The 17,673-nt window shown below is 51.5% G+C and overlaps 1 protein-coding gene and 1 non-coding gene across 2 annotated transcripts in view; one reads left to right on the forward strand and one right to left on the reverse strand.

Annotated features, from left to right (window-relative positions):
• COL23A1 (collagen type XXIII alpha 1 chain) overlaps positions 1-17,673 on the forward strand; it is a 403,065-nt gene that overhangs the window by 349,961 nt on the left and 35,431 nt on the right. Inside the window, exon 5 of the mRNA XM_027546798.1 lies at positions 955-981. Within this exon, the coding sequence (XP_027402599.1) occupies positions 955-981 (27 nt within the window). The remainder of the gene's footprint in view (positions 1-954; positions 982-17,673) is intronic.
• Positions 5,246-5,352, reverse strand: LOC113896779. The gene has a single exon (XR_003512136.1). It is a non-coding gene; the product is annotated as a U6 spliceosomal RNA (small nuclear RNA).

Raw genomic sequence — 17,673 nt, forward strand, 5'->3', positions numbered from 1 at the left:
AGCCTGATAAATCCCAATGAATTCATTCAAGAAACACAATGACGGTCTGCTTGAGCCAAAATTAATCTTCTAAAGGAATTCCTTTCAGATGAGCAGCTTCATTTTTACTTCAACTTAACCATGATTCATTTCCCAATCCGCACCCTTCAGAATCTGAACGTCCTGGTGCATGTAGCAGCACCCCTTTGAGGAAGAAAGCCGGAATGTGTAGATTTATGGGCCAGGAGCAGTTTTACGCAGTTGAGTCAAGTGGAGGCTAGCCTGTGTGAACTCGCCAAAGTGCAGAACGCAGAGGGCTATGGAGCAAATTTGTCTTGTTGTGTGTATGTCTGTGTTTTTTAACCTGGCTGTAAAATGACTAAGTGAATTAAACAAATGCAGAGTTCTCAGGCTGCACGTGGCAAAGACCCCATGGGATTCTGGAAGGTGGCTCCATAGCTACCATGGCAACCTGAAGTGGAGGCCGATGTGTTGTCCAGTGTCTGGGCAGCCACTACTTCAAGCACATGGGGTCAGAGAAGCATCCGGTAGCCATCAACGTGTCCCCATACCTCTGACTTCCAAGGGCTGTCTTCCTCGGGTCACCTCATTCCCAGGGGCAACAGACAGGAAACCTGTGAGGCCCGTGAAGGAGCATTGTCGTGGTAGCTAGGATGCCATCCCCTATAACTCCACAAGGTCTTTGCCATGTGCCTCGGCTGACGTGAGGAAGACACTGTGATGTGTGCCCTGGTGACCCCTCCAGCCAGGTCAATGAGGTGGGGACGAGGTGCTCCATCCCCCAGACCCACTTCAGCCTTGCATTCCCCCTTGAAGGAGTCTGTCAGCAGCCTCTGCTGCAAACCCTGCAGACACAGGGGTGGGGGGGATCTGGGGCCCTGATTGAGTTCTAAGTGTTGCCATATGGTTTTTCTACCGAAGGTCTAATTATTAACGACATATTAATTACCACAGGGGCAATCGGGACGAGATGGCTACCCGGTAATTTGCCATTTATTTTTTTCTCTCTCTTTGCCCTTTACTCTCTAGCCAGTCTTCTTCCTCTGTGCCTTTATTTAACTGTCTGCACCCCTCTCCTCCCTCTCCTGCACCTCTGCTCCTCAGTGGCCGCAGTCTCTCTGTGGATGGATTAGCATTAGTTCTGTGGAGATGCAAAATGTGCGGGTCTGCAAGGCCGTCCTGGCAGGAACCGTCTGCCCCTCCAGCGGCCCTGCAGACAAATCAAATAGCCTTCAAGAGTCTCATGGGCATGCTGAGACCAGCCAACACTGCTCTTCCCAGCCAGTGTGTCAGCCCTGAGCCCAGGGTCCAGTCCTTGACCGTGGAGTGAGTGCTCCCCCACAGGCTTGGATGTCGTCCTCTTCCCAGGGAACAGGAGACTCTCTGTCCCAGCCCCCCGTGTCCTGTCACCACTCCAGAACCGGAGACTGGGTGATTCCTGTTTGGCCTCTTTGGTGTCATTACTTCTCAGATCTTTTACAGTTAAACCTAAAAGCTAGCTTATACCTGGAATGGACGTCCCCAGCCTGAGCCGAGTGAGCACCACAGCAGAAGCACGGTGACACGAGGTTGTGCCGCTGTCGGGTCCTGCCCGTGACAGCAGCATCCAGAAGTCCTGATAAAGAAAGAGCAGGGGCCGAGCCCGGTGAAGGAGAGTACAACAGGACCGTCCTGTCAGGAGACACATTTGTCCTGTGCCTCAGGCCAGGAGGATGCAGGGAGGGTAAACGTCGATAAATTCAGGGGCCTCTCTAGCCGCCAGCTCTGTCCACACTCAGGATGGGCTGGCAGGGGTAGGCAGGGGCAGAAGGTGGGTCCCCCAGTCTTCCAGGAGTTGCCTTCCAAGGAGGCTGTGGAAAGCACTCCAGCCCCAAGCATCAGGGAGACCGGGGCATGGGTTCCAACACTGCTGTCTCGTATATGGATGACCCTGGGGAAGGCTCTGGCCCTCTGTGAGCTTCAGTTTCCTGCTCTGTGACCCGGGGTGATTCAAAACCTCCCTTACAGCATTGGAGCTGGGATTAATTAAGGCAGAGGAGGTGATAGCTGCACAAAATGTGTCACAAACCTAGCCTACAAGACTTGGTGGAAATTTAGGGGGCATTTCCCTCATGTCTGGAGTGGTCCATTCTGAGTCCGGAGTGGAGTTTGGAACCTCCTGGCTGGCCAGGGCAGCTCCCCCAGCAGCAAGCAGCCTGGACCCTCAGATTAGAAACACCCAGCCGTGCATGGGTTAAGAATGAAATGTGAAGCCAGCCACGATCCGCCTTCATCCCGCAGGAGCACACGGCAGGTCAGGGCGCCACCACCTCCCCAGCAACTTTTCCTGATGCGGGAGGAAGGAGTCAGACCTCTCATTCCCAGACATGGCAGCCAGGCTCTTGGGGAACTAGAAGCTTTTGCTAGAATATTTCACCTTCATGTCTTGGGCGCACTCGCTTCACTAGCCCAGGAGCTCTGGACAGTTCTGACAGAACCACTCCTGGCATTACCTTATTGCCTTTTACACTCCAGGGTTACTTTTTTTTTGGCTGTGCTGGGTCTTCTTTGCTTCGCGGGCTTTTCTCTAGTTGTAAAGAGCGGGGGCTACTCTTTGTTGAAGTGTGTGGGCTTCTCATTGCGGTGACCTCTCTTGTTGAGGAGCACAGGCTCTAGGGCACGCGGGTTTCAGTAGCTGCTGCACATGGGCTCAATCGTTGCAGTTCCCGGAGTCTAGAGCACAGACTCAGTAATGTGGTGCGTGGGCTTAATCGCTCCGAGGCATGTGGGATCTTCCCGGACCAGGGATCGAACCCGTGTCTCCTACATTGGCAGGCAGATTCTTTACCACTGAGCTACCAGGGAAGCCCCAGGGGAGTGAGTAGTGGCTCTTCCCCTATTACTGTCTCCTCTGAGCGCATGACAGCCAGAGGTTCCTTCTCCCTGGCTGTGAGCATCAGAGAGGCTGCTGGCTGACTGTGGGAGTCATTTAGCCCGGGTAAGGGGCAGGGAGCTCTACACCAGCTGCCAGAGGGTCCAGTCTACCTCCCACAGAGCCTCAACTCCCTCTGCCACCATCCCTGCCCTTCCTCCCAGGATGGAGCAGGCTGTGGGGGTGGTCAGCAGGCTCTGTGGGTGACGGGCCAGAGTCCCCCTGCAGAATTCGGCAGCTGGGAATTGAATCCCAGGAAATTAAGCCTGGGGTTTGGGGCTTCCCTGGTAGCTCAGCTGGTAAAGAATCTGCCTGCAATGGAGGAGACCTGGGTTTGATCCCTGGGTTGGGAAGATCCCCCGGAGGAAGGCATGGTAACCCACTCCAGTATTCTTGCCTGGAGAATCCCCATGAACAGGAGTCTGGCGGGCTACTGTCCATGGGGTCCCAGAGTTGGACATGACTGAGCAACTAAGCATATAGTGTGCGAGGTTTTTGGTGCTGAGCCCAGGTTAGAGATAGGGTCTGTGAATTTGAGATAGGGAGGCCAAAGAAGAGGTGTGTTCACCTGGTATGAAGTTGGGAGCTTTCTGGAAAGGAAGCAGGTTAGAGCCCAGCAAGCCCTCCCCACTGCCTGTTTGCAGGCAGCGCTGGCAGCCTGTGCCCTTGTGCCCTTGGCCCCTTAGGCTTCTTGTTTCTGGGTAGCCCCAAGCAGACTGGGCTGGTTGAGAAGCTGGTATCACACCCACAGTTACCCCAGGGCTTGTTGCTCCTTTTCCTGCCGTCACCCATCCCCAGTTTGCATGCAACTCCTCCCTTCTGACTTCCCACGTGGCTCTAGTGATAAAGAACCCACCTGCCAATACAAGAGACATGAGAGATGCGGGTTGGATCCCTGGGTCAGGAAGATCCCCTGGAGAAGGAAATGGCAACCCATTCCAGTATTCTTGCCTGAAGAATCCCATGGACAGAGGAGCCTGGCAGGCTGCAGTCCATGGGGTCACAAAGAGTGGGACAAGCTGAAGTGACTCAGCATGCATGCACCATTCCACACAGATCTGGGCATCTTCCCTAGGTGGGCTTGCCTTGCTTGCTTCTGAGTTCATGGTGTTCATGCCTCCAGTGCCGGGAGCCAGTCAGCTCACCCAGCTGTGTGCTTCTGAGCACCCTTGTTCCAGGCCTCAGAGGCTGTCCCTTTAGTGGGCCCTCAGGGTGAAGGTGACACCCTGCCTGGCTTCCGCTCGTAGGAGGGAAGCAGACCTATGTGGGCGGGGGGAGGTTGGAAGGGAATTCTGCAGGCTCAGGGGTCTATGTGTTTTAGGCTGAAATTCGGACCTCTCAGCTGATGGAGGCCCTGGCTCCCAGCCTGGGCTCTGCTTACAGACGGTTCCATGTGGTCACCCAGGGGTAAGGTGACCTCTGTAGTGTGAAGGGCCTGGCCACCCGAGATGCACCTCATGTGCTGAGTATTCACAGGCTTTGAATCTGTCTGACCCAAGTCCTGTCCTGGCTCAGCTGGGCGAACTGGGGTACTTGGAACGTGGGGAAATCACATTGACAGAGCTAAAGGTTTAAATGGGAGAATACACCCAGAGCCCAAGTGTAGGATGTCAGGTGGCAGCCCTCAATAATACCTCTATCTTCCTCACCTCACACAACCTTGATGGAAAGAAAGACAGGCTTAGGAAATGTATCCACCAACACACGCTGGCAGCATTTAGAAAGGTAAATGGCTTTGAGAGCAGTTTTCTTTCTTTCTTTCTTTTTTTTGCAGTGAGGTTTACTGAAAGGAAACAGAAAAGGCTTCTGACATAGACATCAGAAGAGAGTAAAGGAGATTACCCCCGTCGTTAACTTGAGCAGAGCTTTATATACCTTCTAGCGGGCTACCAACAATAGGTTAAATAAGCATTTCAAAGTTGTAAAAGTTTTACCGAAACCCTGAGAACTGTCAGTGTTAGAAAAAGTTTTAGGGGCTTTTTTCTGCAATTTAGTAAACTTCAAGACCAGCCTCAGGGAGGTTTTTCTTTTTCTTTGTGCTAAAAACATGTCACTTCCTAAAGGGAAGTAAGAGCAAGAAAAGAGTTAAGCAGGGTGGCTGTGGTGAAGACTGCGCCAGCTGTGTGTTCTGGGTTAATCCAGGGTGCCCCTCCCCACCCTGTGAGGAGAGCAGCTGAAACTAAGTCCGTACGTGGACCCGGCAGGGGCAGCAGAGGGACAGGGGCATAGAAGCTGAGTACGTACATGGGGCAGGTTGTGGACGGAAAAGGGCCTGTGGTCACCTTGTCCACAGTCTCCCTATACAGAGGCCAGCCTGTCCTTTTCTTTTTTTTTTTTTTTATGGAACACTTCACGAATTTGCGTGTCATCCTTGCGCAGGGGCCATGCTAATCTTCTCTGTATCGTTCCAATTTTAGTATATGTGCTGCCGAAGCAAGCACCAGCCTGTCCTTTTCTACTGCAAGGGTTCATGAATAGCTCTCTGCTGATGACGAAAGAAGCATGTTTTTTATAAAAACCTTCCCAAAATAGAGAAAAGCACAAAAAGAAAAAAACAATTATCCGTAATCCTACCACCCACAGATAAGTCCTCTCAATATTTTGGTGTTTGTTCTTCCCATACTTTTTGTATACAAGTTTATTTTTATTTTTATTATTATAAAAATGAGATTACAGTGGACATACTTTTTTGTGACCTATTTTTTTTCACTTAATATAGAATGAGACTTACCTATATCATTAAGAAATTTTTATAGAAAGTAATAGCTGCATAGCATTTTGCCGTATATGTAATTGATTTAACCAGTCTCCAAGTCATGTTATTTATGTTGACAATCTTTCACTCTTGTAGTCAACATGATGGGAATAAATCTAAGCTTATTTCCGTAATTATCTCCTTAGAATAAACGTCTAGAAGTTGACTTGCTGGCCCAAAGGGTTTGCACATGTTTAAGGCTTTTGATGTGTACTGTCAAATTGCCCTCCCGAAGGCTGTGCTAATTTACATTCCCATCAACAGCACATGAATGCTACTTGTTTCCCAAAGCCTTGGCCAATCAAGGGTATTATACTTTTAAACCTATGCTAATATTATAGGTAAAAATTTATGGATGTCAGTGTAAGTATGTATCTTGTTTTAATTTCGGGTATATTTTCATTAGAAGCAATCGCAGATGAAATTAGTTTTGATAAAATTCATGTAATCCTGGCAATGGCACCCCACTCCAGTACTCTTGCCTGGAGAGTCCCATGGACAGAGGAGCCTGGTGGGCTGCAGTCCATGGGGTCGTGAAGAGTCGGACATGACTGAGCGACTTCACTTTCACTTTTCACTTTCATGCATTGGAGAAGGAAATGGCAACCCACTCCAGTGTTCTTGCCTGGAGAATTCCAGGGACGGGGAGCCTGGTGGGCTGCCGTCTATGGGGTCGCACAGAGTCGGACACGACTGAAGCGACTTAGCAGCGGCAGCTGCAGCATGTAACCCTAACTGCCATCTGGTGGTAGAACTTGGAATTGCAGGGATAGAATTTCAAGAGATGACCAGGCATTTAAGAATTTTCAAGTTTCATTTGATCCAGGGACAGCAGACATCATGAAATGAGCAGCACAGGGTGAATTTTAAACTCAGGACGTTGTCAGTCCAAGGTGGGACCTGCAGAGGAGCCCTTGATACAGCACTCTTACATTTAGGGGTAGTAATCAGCATTCATGTTGATAAAGTGAGATCTCATAAACAGCAGAATTGGCTCTGCTCAACAAATCCAAGAGGTGTGTTGTGTATGAGGGTAGCACGAAGAGAATCAGACCCAGTTGCAGTCTTTGGGGAACTATGGGGAGGGGTAGCCAACAGCCAACTTACCATAGGATAGAGAGGAAGGGCGGAGAAGGCAATGGCACCCTACTCCAGTACTCTTGCCTGGAAAATCCCATAGATGGAGGAGCCTGGTAGGCTGCAGTCCATGAGGTCGCTAAGAGTCGGACACAACTGAGTGACTTCACTTTCACTTTTCACTTTCATGCATTGGAGAAGGAAATGGCAACCCACTCCAGTGTTCTTGCCTGGAGAATCCCAGGGACAGGGGAGCCTGGTGGGCTGCCGTCTATGGGGTCGCACAGAGTTGGACACGACTGAAGCGACTTAGCAGCAGCAGCAGCAGCAGAGAGGAAAGGACAACTGGGGTCGCTGTGGCCTTCCTGGAGGTTTCTTATCACACTCTCCTTTTTCCTCTCCAAACTGTGGCTTCCGTCTAGGACAAAAAGACTTGTCCCTCATGCAAGGCTCAGCACTGTCTGCACCTTGACTTTGGCATAGAAAACTTCTCACCATCTCCTATTTACAACATCAAAATCCTCACATTTCCTCTTTTTTTTGGTATTTGGACTTTTTGACTCTTAACACTGAGCTTTAATGACTTTTGGGTTTGTTTTACACCTTCAGAACACAATTTAAATAGTTATTGAAAATGTGTATTTAGTAAATTTTCCAGAGCTTAAGATTTGTGTATTTGAATGTATGAGGAAAGTGATAAGCTGTGAGACCAGAGGCACATAGAAATGATGAAGCCCATTGAGGGCCAGTGGTGCAGAGTCCCTGGAATAGGGGAGCGTGCCCACATCAGAAACACCACTGGCCATCGTCTCTATGCCAGACAGTTTCCTGGGTCTTTGGACTAGCACCAAACAGGAGTGACAAGGCCCCTCCCTGCAGTGATGAGGAGAGAAACAAAGAAAAGAAACCAACAAAACAATAAAATGTCCTAGACAGAGAATAAAGCAGGGAATGTGATGAGAGGGCTGACTGGGTGGATTAAATAATCAGAAAGCTCTTGGGGAAGATGATATTTGAACTGAAACTCATATGATGAAAAGATGTCACAATTTGGGGAGGTGGTGGGAAATGCTCCTGGCAGAGGAAAAAGTGCACAGGTCATGAGACTGAAACAAGTGTCGTGTGTCCAGAGTATGTGTGAGGCCAGTACAGTTGGAGTGAGTGAGCAAGTGCCAGGAAATGGTAGAAGGGGGAGTTGGAAAGGTCTCCAGGGCTGCATGGAGTAGAATCTTATAGGTCACAGTGAGAGGCTGACCCAGGCAGGAGGCCAAGAAAACTTGGCTCTGTGTTTACTGAAACCACCTGCCCCCAGGGGCAGGCTGCCTTGACAAGAGCTGGGAGACTCTCTCCTTCCAGTGCTTAGTCGCTCAGTCATGACCAACTGTTTGTGACCCTTTGGACTATAGCCTACCAGGCTCCTCTGTCCATAGGATTTTTCAGCAAGAATACTGGAGGGGGTTGCCATTTCCTCTTCCAGGGGATCTTCCCAACCCAGGGATGGAACCTGCATCTCCTGGGTCTTCTGCATTGGAGGTGTGTTCTTTACCTGCTGAGCTATAGGACTGTCCACTCCCATCCCCCGCCCAGAGGCTTTTCCAACATGCCAGGGACTATAAGGACTGTAAGTGCATGGACTGAGTGTTTGCTGGAGACATGCTGGCCCGTGTTCACACCCTGAGAGATTGATGGTCTTGACCTTGCTGCACAGAAGAGGAAGCTGGGCTCAGTCCATGATAGGACTTGGCTGAGACACCAGGCCCACCCTCAAAGCAAAGCCTGAATTAGCACAAAGCCTGCAGACTCTCCATCACACCAGCCACCCTATCAGTAAGCTGGCTACAGCAGCAGATCAGGGCTCAGACTGTCTGTGCACTGGTAGAAGGGTCTTTATCCTCTCATCACCTAGAGAAACAGATATTTAGAGTGAATGTTCTCCTCCTCATCCCTGTTTCTATCTGGCCCTGGGATTCTCACCCCATTCCACCACCCCTCCCCCGTTATCAAATCGTTAGGACCCTTTCCTGCTTTCCATTAAAAAACAAAGCAGAAAACCTAAGTTAGAAAACCTAAGAAAACCTAAGGTCTAACTTAAAGAAGAAAATGTCTTCGTCCCATCTTCTCTCCTATTCCTCACCCATATATCTGTCAAACTCCTACTCATCCCTCAAAACAGGCCCCAATTATTAGAAATTGGTGGTGGCAAGAGGGGGGAAATCTTCCTTATGGTGAAATGTCTAATTCCACTTCCCTGGCCAGGAGCAGCTGAGGGAAGCAGGGAGACCACAGCCATAACTGACCCCTCCCCACCCCTGCCCCTAGGCATCCACTCAGCCCTTCTGTCCACATTTGCAGTGTGAAACTTGGCCTGGATGAAAACATGAGGGATCGATCTGTGCGGCACTTCACAGTGAGAGTACCTCCTATCCCTGGACACCACGACTTGTGCCCATTTTGTGGAAAAATTGAAGCTTAGAGTGGCCATACCCCTTTGCCAGATCTCAGTGGCAAGCACGAGGGGCCTGGCTTCCCCCTGAAGGCTCTCTAGACCTTCCCACACAGAGATCTTTATGGCACAGCAGGTAAGGCTGTAAGGCAGCCAGACAAGGCCCCGGACCCCGCAGAGGAAGGAGGAGCTAACTCCTCCTGGGACAGGGGAGGCCTCACAGAAGAGGGACAGTTGGGGCCTGTTTTGAGGGATGAGTAGGAGTTTGACAGGGGAAGAGGTAGGTGGGCATTCCGTGCAGCACCAACATGGACACAATGAAAATGCAGGGTCAAAGTGTGGTCTACGTGCCAGTGGACGGTGACCCTGTGGAAGGGCAGGAAAAGAGGAGGATGACGCTGAACAAAGGGCCCCCACTCACCCAGAGGGATGAAGACGGATGTATATACTGGAAAGGCCTCCCTGGCTACAGGGCAGAGACAGGGGCAGGGTGTGGGGGAGGTCCAGACAGAAGGTGGCTATCAATATTAAGCGGCTGAAACAAGTCCCAGTAAGGATGAAATGAAAGAGGGAAGACTGGAGAAGAGAGGGCTGGCAGGAGTTGCAGCCTGACTCTGACAGGTGAGACACCAAAACCAGAACTCCTCATGCTTGGCAGCAGCCAGCTCCCCAAGCATCCTCTAACTGGGCCAGGGGTGAAGGGCAGGCAGAGCTGCCCATCACATGCAGAGTCAGTCATGGGGAGCATCGACAGACAGCCTAGGCCCCAGGAGACCAGCACAAGCCCTGCGCTGAAATGCGGGATAGGAGACAGGGCCTCTGCCTGGGACCAATTTTGAAACGAATAACTCAGTTAGACTGTTTGGAATTAATCAAGTGAACAAAAAAAGGACCACCAGGCACCATGCATTCATAGGCTTATTTGCACCCTCATAGTTCAAAAACAGCTTTGATTGTAAAAATGTAATTAGTTAAATGATTCATCTGTAACATCCCAAATTCATCTGTTTTGGGACTTCAGCATCCTACATCTCATTTTCATCTGACCCCTGCAGGGCTGCTCCCCAGTTCTCCAGATTCTGGGTAGAACAAATGAAAGCAGATTTCCCGAGCAGCCCCTGCTAATGGTCCCCAGATTGGAACTGTGGGGAACCACAGTTGGGCCCCAGGGAAAAGGCCACCATGCTGACTTTCCCTTCCTCTTCCCCAGGGTCCCCTCAAAAGCCCAGTACAGGTGCTCCTGGACCTGGGCTTGCCTTGGGCCCATGTCTCTCAAATATCACACGTGGAGCAACCAGAAGAACAGAGGGTTGAGCTGCTGCTCCTGCCCCTGGTCTCTAGAAGCCCTACTTACCCTTGGAAGCATTTTGCATCTTCCAGGCAGTGGCCCAGGAGCCCCCTGCTCCTATTACAAACCTCCAAGGATGGTACCATCTTCCCATGTCTAATTCTGGGATTGCTCTCAACAGAGGTAGCCCATGGGAGGCCAGCAGAGGTTTGTCTGGCTCTTTGCAGGTGTTCCTGTGACAACACCTTTGCAGAGTGATGCCCTCCAGGCTGGTCTCTGACTCCCTTTCCCCCCAGGCAGCGAAGCACCCTCACCCCATTGCCAGGAAGAGCATGTTCAGACCTGCACTAGGCCACTGGGGCAAACTCAGGTCTTCCAAGTAAGTAGACTTGAAAGAAAGCAGTTATTTGGAGTATGAAGCTGGTCCACACAGTATCCTCCTGAAATCAAGGACTGGCCCTCTGTCCTGCCCATGCAGTGGAGAGAGAGTGGGCTTTGGGGCTCCACAGACCATGTAACCCCTCTTCAGGCGTTTGGGGAGCCAATTAACTGACCCCATGAGAGCCCTAGCACTGGACATACAGATTGGGTTCAGTGAGTGACAGTTCCTTCAACCACGGTGATCACCAACCCCAGCAGGGGGAGCCCTTGAGGCTGAAGGAGCCCCTCCCAAGCCAGTGTCCAGCACCCAAGATGTGGCCCAGAGGGGCAGGAGTCAGCTGGTGCCCATGACAGCCTTTGACAGGTCAGGAGCGCCCTCTGGTGCTCCCAGGCCAGGCACTGGTGCCAGTAGGGAACTTTATAGAAGAATTCACTTGGCAATTGTTTCACTCAACAAATATTTGTTGTGTCCTCACTTTGTTTGACATTTGGGATACAACTAGTGAGACATATATCCAGGGCCCCTCCCCTCATGGAGGCTGGGATTGCGTGGGAGAGAGAATCAAACTTCAGGGCTGAGAAGGTGCAGGTTGCTACAAGTGTCTGTGACCCAGGCCGGGCTTGGTGGAGGTCAGGGCACCATCCAAAGGAAAAGAGGTGTAAGCCGAGTTTGGAAGGCCGAGGAGGGGCTGACAGATGGGAACTTCAAGGATAATGTCCAGGGAGAGAGTGCACCCAAGACAGGCCAGGCTGGGAGGGAACAGGAGAGGAGGGTCAAGGCCAGCAGGCCTGGAGCACTCAGCTTCATTGACAAGTCAGTTGCCTCTATAAAGGGAGCACAAGGTGGAGAGAACTTGCAATAGCATCCAACCTGGGAAAGTCCAGGCTTAACAGAAACCTTGCAAATCCATCAGGTTGCCAGGAAGCAGTGAGTTCCCTGTCACTGGAGGTATGCAAGCCTGTGCTACATAACCACCCTTCAGGAGGGGCTTCTAGGGAGAGATTGGCCCCAGTGGGTCATCTCCCTACCAAGGCAGGTCCTTCTACTCATGTGTGTGCTAAGTCGCTTCAGTCATGTCCGACTCTTTGAAATCCCATGGACTGTAGCCTGCGAGACTCCTCTGTCCATGGGATCCAGGCAAGAACACTGGAGTGGGTTGCCATTTCCTCCTTCAGGGGGATCTTCCCGACCCAGGGATTGAACCCACATCTTAGATCTCCTGCATTGGTGGGCAGGTTCTTTACCACTAGTACCACCTGGGAAGCCTTTTTGGGCTACTCAGACCCAAACTCGGTGGGACAGGATGGCGCAAGCCCATCTAGAGAAGGAGGCACTTCAAATAGTCACAGACACCCTTCAGAGGCAGGCCTCTGGTGGGCACTGGATCCTCAGGGAGGGTCACAGTGGGGAGGGGAGGTGGCAGGAAGGCAGTGCAGTAGGTCAGTTACTGAGGAGCTGTGTGGGCTGAGGAAAAGGTGAGGAAGACTTCTCAGAGGTGACGTGTGGGTCTGGAAGGAGTATCGTGCGGGCAGACAGGGGGTCCTTGAATGTCAGGCCAAGGGGAGCTGCAGCTCTGACCTGAGTGGGGGGGGGAGGTGAGGCCATACCAGGTGCAGCCAGAGGGAGATGGTGAGGTGGGAAGCATGCAGGGTTTAAGCAGGAAATTCAGGCTTGGGTCCCAGGCCAAACTGGCTATGCCTAGCCTCACCAACCTTCAGTTTCTTCATCGGTGGAATGGAGGTAATAACGGTACCTGCCCAACAGGGCTATGCTTAGGGTCAATGACTTCCAGGTGAGAAGGCAAAGGTGTGTGTGTGTGTGTGTGTCTTTTAGCTCTGCCCCATTTCCTGGATTTTTACACTAAAGCTGGCCCAGCACATTACAGTCACACTCATTCAACGCCCTGGGTGCCCAGCTCTAGTCTAGATACTGTCACCTATAGGAAATCATTCCATGCACACCACACCTACTTTACAGAGGAGGAAACAAGCTCCGGGGAAGTTAAGCAGCTCACTCCAAGGCCTGCAGGGTAAAAGCAGAACAAGGAGGATGACTCCCTGCTGCTTCACTGTAGGAAGAATGGGCACTGAGGGGATTGGAGGCATGGGGGCTGACGGAGACTGATCCAGGAGAGAGGCCAGGGTAAGTGGAGAACTGGACGTATTCGTGGTTCGGAGAGATGGTTCAGAGCGTTCTAGAACTGCAGGCTCGCAGGCTCACTGATGCATTCCAGGGGCCAGCCAGGTGACGAAACAGGGAGGACGGGCTGGGTGCAGGGGAGTGGAGGGAACAGTGGGCCTCGACTGAACTGGAAGGGCACATGCCCCATCTAAGGGGGTCACTGTAGCTCAGCCCAAGCAGATCGATCATTACCACGTCTTCTAACATTTCAAGAGAAGCTGGAAATACAGTTTTTTTAATGAAATCTTTGGATTCTTAAGAATTCCAATCAACCTATTAATTCTTGCAACTCTTTGCAACCCCATGGACTGTAGCCCACCAGGCTCCTATGTCTATGGAATTCTCCAGGCAAGAATACTGGATGGAAAAAAAAAAAAAAGAGAGAGAGAAAAGAATACTGGGTGGGTTGCCATGCCCTTTTCCAGGAAATCTTCCCAACCCAGGGATCAAACCCAGGTCTCTTGCATTGCAGGCAGACTCTTTACCATCTGGACCACCAGGGAAGCCCAATCTGTTAACAGTGGGTGACAACTGTGTCACTCATGGAAACCAAGGAGGGCTTACCTCAAAACCCAGGGTTTCAGAGAGGCTGGGGATTCAAACATGAGTGAGGATGGGAGGAAGCAGGCAAGTGGCCCTGCAGACTGAGGCTCAGGGCGAGAGGGCAGATCAGGTGTGTAGCCTTGGATATCAGGGGTCCCTGTGGCCTCAGTGTCTGCTGTGAGCCCTGTCAGTCACTCTTGTCCCTGGGTGTCCTGGTAATGCTGTGTCTCAGTCCCACCAGCTGAGCTGTGCTGTCCCAGGCAGGCCACTACCCATTGTATAGTTTCAGCCACACTGGGCCCATCACCGTCTGATCCATCCTGCTAGATCTTCATCGCACCAGAGGCTGCCGCCAAAATGGGTGCCTCCGCTGGTCTGCCATCCCATTGCCTTCCCTCAGACCAGCCCCACGTGCCTGAGCGGGAGACACCAGGCTGGAGGCAGCGCTCAGCAGATAAGCTCAGTTCACGGATCCAGCTTCCATCCTCACCCACCCAATGGGAGTCAGGCCTGTCGCTCCCCTTCACCCCACCCTGAAACAATTTTTCCCGATATCTGACAGGGTAATCATGTAACAGGCAAATGTGTAATTTAGACAGGTATTTTGGGATCTGTTCAAAGGCATAGCACCCCTTTTTCTAGCCAAGATGTGTAATGGACATACATGTAATTGCTTCCAGGGCACACAGCATGTTCACTGATCATGTCTTCTCCCCAGAATAGAAGCCAGCTGGCTTTCCAGCCTCACAGAATCACAGAGCTAAAGGGACCAATGGGTTTTCTAGGCCAAGGGTCACAAAGCCAGATGCCCTGACAGAGCTGGCAGGTCACTTCAGCAGGATGGGAGGCCAGTTGTGAGGCCCTGGGAACTGCACTGGGCCCAGCAGCCATTGCCAGGCATGTGAACCCAGCTGAACCCATCTTCAGCTTTTCGGTAAAAGTCCATGCTCCAGATGTTTATGTGAAACGTTACAATTTTTAAATGTTGCAACTAGTTTGGGTAAGTTTTACTTCTTTTTTTTTTTTTTAACTGCATGGACTAAACCAAACCCGGCTCCAGGCCAGCCCTGCCCTCCCTTGCCCAGACAAGGAGTGAGAGAGGGCAGCACGGGAGGGCCAAGGAGCAAGTGAAGGGCAGGGCTCGGACCTTGGCAGGCTCCTAGGTTCCCCCACAGCTGGAGTCCCCATAGCTCACTCTGAGTTAGGTGTAGCTGCTGCTGCTGCTGCTAAGTCACTTTAGTTGTGTCCGACTCTGTGCGACCCCATAGACGGCAACCCACCAGGCTCCCCCGTCCCTGGGATTCTCCAGGCAAGAACACTACAGTGGGTTGCCATTTCCTTCTCCAATGCATGAAAGTGAAAAGTGAAAGTGAAGTCGCTCAGTCGTGTCCAACTCTTAGCGACCCCATGGACTGCAGCCTACCAGGCTCCTCCATCCATGGGATTTTCGAGGCAAGAGTACTGGAGTGGGGTGCCGTTGCCTTCTCCGAGTTAGGTGTATCAGGTGACTGCAAAGACCACTCTACAAAGGGCTTGAGACCCCAGGAAGGGGTTCCCCAGAAGAAGCCACATGCCACCACCAAGACACAAGCTGCAGCCAGCCTGGACGTATGAATGGGGGTTCTTTCTTCCCTTACCCTACAGTGGAATTCAAGTCTGGGAAATTGCTAAGCCCAGACAGTTGTGCTGTGGCCCATGTGTATGCAAACAGTCTGACCTGAGAAATCAGAACCACATGGTACTGACCTGCCCGAGGGCGCTGCCCATCCACCCCCTTGCCCACTGGACAGCCCTAATGAGAGAGCCTTTGCACAGGAAAGCACACGCCCCGGGCTGGGACTCTGGGCCCCAACAGCCTTGTAATTTGATGAATTGTCAACATCTGGGCCATAATTACTGGACCCTGGACTGATAATCCTGGTAAGCCCCCCATCCAGGGGCCCTGTTCTGGTGCATTTGGGGGGTGCTCCATTCCCCTACAGGAGCTGTCAGCATTAATTACAACCAGAAAGCAAGATAGTCACCCAGCCCTGGCTGGTCTGAGCATTTACTCCTGTCTCTGTCTAAACACGGCCAGTGTATTGATTCAGCTCCATACAACAGATAACTCTCGCCAGTTGGGAGGCCTGAGCCACAGCTAACAGAGAGGAACAGAGCCAGCCTCACACAGAGGAAACAGTCTGCACAACTTCTTTGCCCTGGGGTCCCTCCAAGGCTTTGTTCCATGGCCACATTGAGACGCTCCAGTGATAGGGTTGGCATACTCCCTGGCCCAAACTTACTTCACCAAGAAACCTCCTCTATTTTGCCATACTTGCTAATATTTTTTTGAAAGATGGCTCCATGGAACCCTGCTTAGGAAATAACCAAGGGGTGAGGGAGGGAGCCAACCCACAAAGGTAAGAGATGTTGGCAGTGGCACAGCCTGGCATCTCACTGCCAGCCACTTGGAAGGCCACCCAAACATCCCTCCCCAGTGCTGCCCACCCCAGGGCCAGTGCAGACTCCACTCCGTGTCTGCTTGCCTGTAGGTCTCACAACTTGGGTTGATCTGAAAGAGGAGACCAAGGAGACTATCTTGGGACCCATGTTGAACTTGTCATTTGAGAGAAAGGCATGACCTCCATTTTACAGATGAGGAAACTGAGGTTCCAGGCTGCTCAGGTTGTTGAGCGGGGCAAGAGGGTGGGCCAGCACGGGGGCTCTGTCCTCCGGCCTGAGGTTCAGCACAGCACAAGGTTCTGTTTGCTTCTATACAACCAGAATCACCCTGGAGCTCAGCTGATCTGCACCAGGAAGGAGTGGTTTAAAGCATAACCCAGCCTTGTAAATAGCTGTCTAGCTTCATGGAGGGCAGAAAGCGTTGAAAACCTCTGGTGAATTCCATGGCTTTGATCAGGCAGGGGAAGGAGCCAGCAGGGACCAAGCAACTCCAGGCACAGTGTTGTGGCATATGACCCTCAGGGTCACCCGTTCTGTGGGAGCTGAGGCTCAGAGAGGGGGTTTGAACCCAGGGAAGGCCCCAGTCCTCCCTTCACTCTGTGTCATTCCTTCTGCTCCTCTGGTGGGAGATGCAGGGAGAGAAGCATCTCTGCCGAGAGTCGGGGAAGGGAGGGCTGTCTGGATAGGATAAGATCCCCTGCCACCAAGGCCCTGCCACCACCCCGTCTGGGGCTCTGCTCTTCCAGATGGCTTGGCTTCCCAGTACATTCCCCTCCTGCTCAAAGCCAGCTTGTCAGCAGCTGGGGCACTCAGCCTGGACTTGGTCCAGCCCATCTACTAGGCCTACCCTTCCCCAGAATGTTTCTCTTCCTCACAGAGCACTCAGAGCCAGGCTTGGACCTCCCTCCAACTCATGGAAACACCAGGTTCATCCACACAGCCTGCCATCACAGTTGCTTTGCAAAGATTCAGCCAGGCCCTGAGACAAGGGATCCAGTGAGGCTGGGAACACTGCCTTCTGGGAGACCCACAAGCAGAATGATGGCTCAGGCAAGTCTTGCAGGAAAGAAACCTATTTCACAGGGTATAGCTCCTTACTTCACTGTGGATGGTGACTGCAATCATGAAGTTAGAAGACAATTGCTTCTTGGCAGGATAGCTATGACAAAAAGCAAAGAAATCACTTTGCCAACAAAGGTCCATATATTCAAGGATATGGTCTTTCCAGTAGTTGTGTATGGATGTGAGAATTGGACAGTAAAGAAGGCAGAATGCTGAAGAATTGATGCTTTCGAACTATGGTTCAAAAAATCTTCTGTGGAGAAGACTCTTAAGAGTCCCTTGGAAAGCAAGGAGATCAAACCAGTCAATCTTAAAAGAAATCAACTCTGAATACTCTTTGGAAGGACTGATGATGAAAGTGAAACTCCAATACTTTGGCCACCTGAAGCAAACAGTTGACTCAATGGGAAAGACCCTGATGCTGGAAAAGATTGAAGACAGGAGAAGAGGGCAACAGAGGATGAGATGGTTGGATGGCATCACCGGTTCAATGGACATGAACTTAGGCAAACTCTGAGAGACACTGAGGGACAGGGAAGCCTGGAGTGCTGCAGTCCCTGGAGTCTCAAAGAGCTGGACACAACTTGGT

Source organism: Bos indicus x Bos taurus, chromosome 7 (assembly GCF_003369695.1).
Source record: "Bos indicus x Bos taurus breed Angus x Brahman F1 hybrid chromosome 7, Bos_hybrid_MaternalHap_v2.0, whole genome shotgun sequence".
In the NCBI taxonomy this organism is placed as follows: Eukaryota; Metazoa; Chordata; class Mammalia; order Artiodactyla; family Bovidae; genus Bos; species Bos indicus x Bos taurus.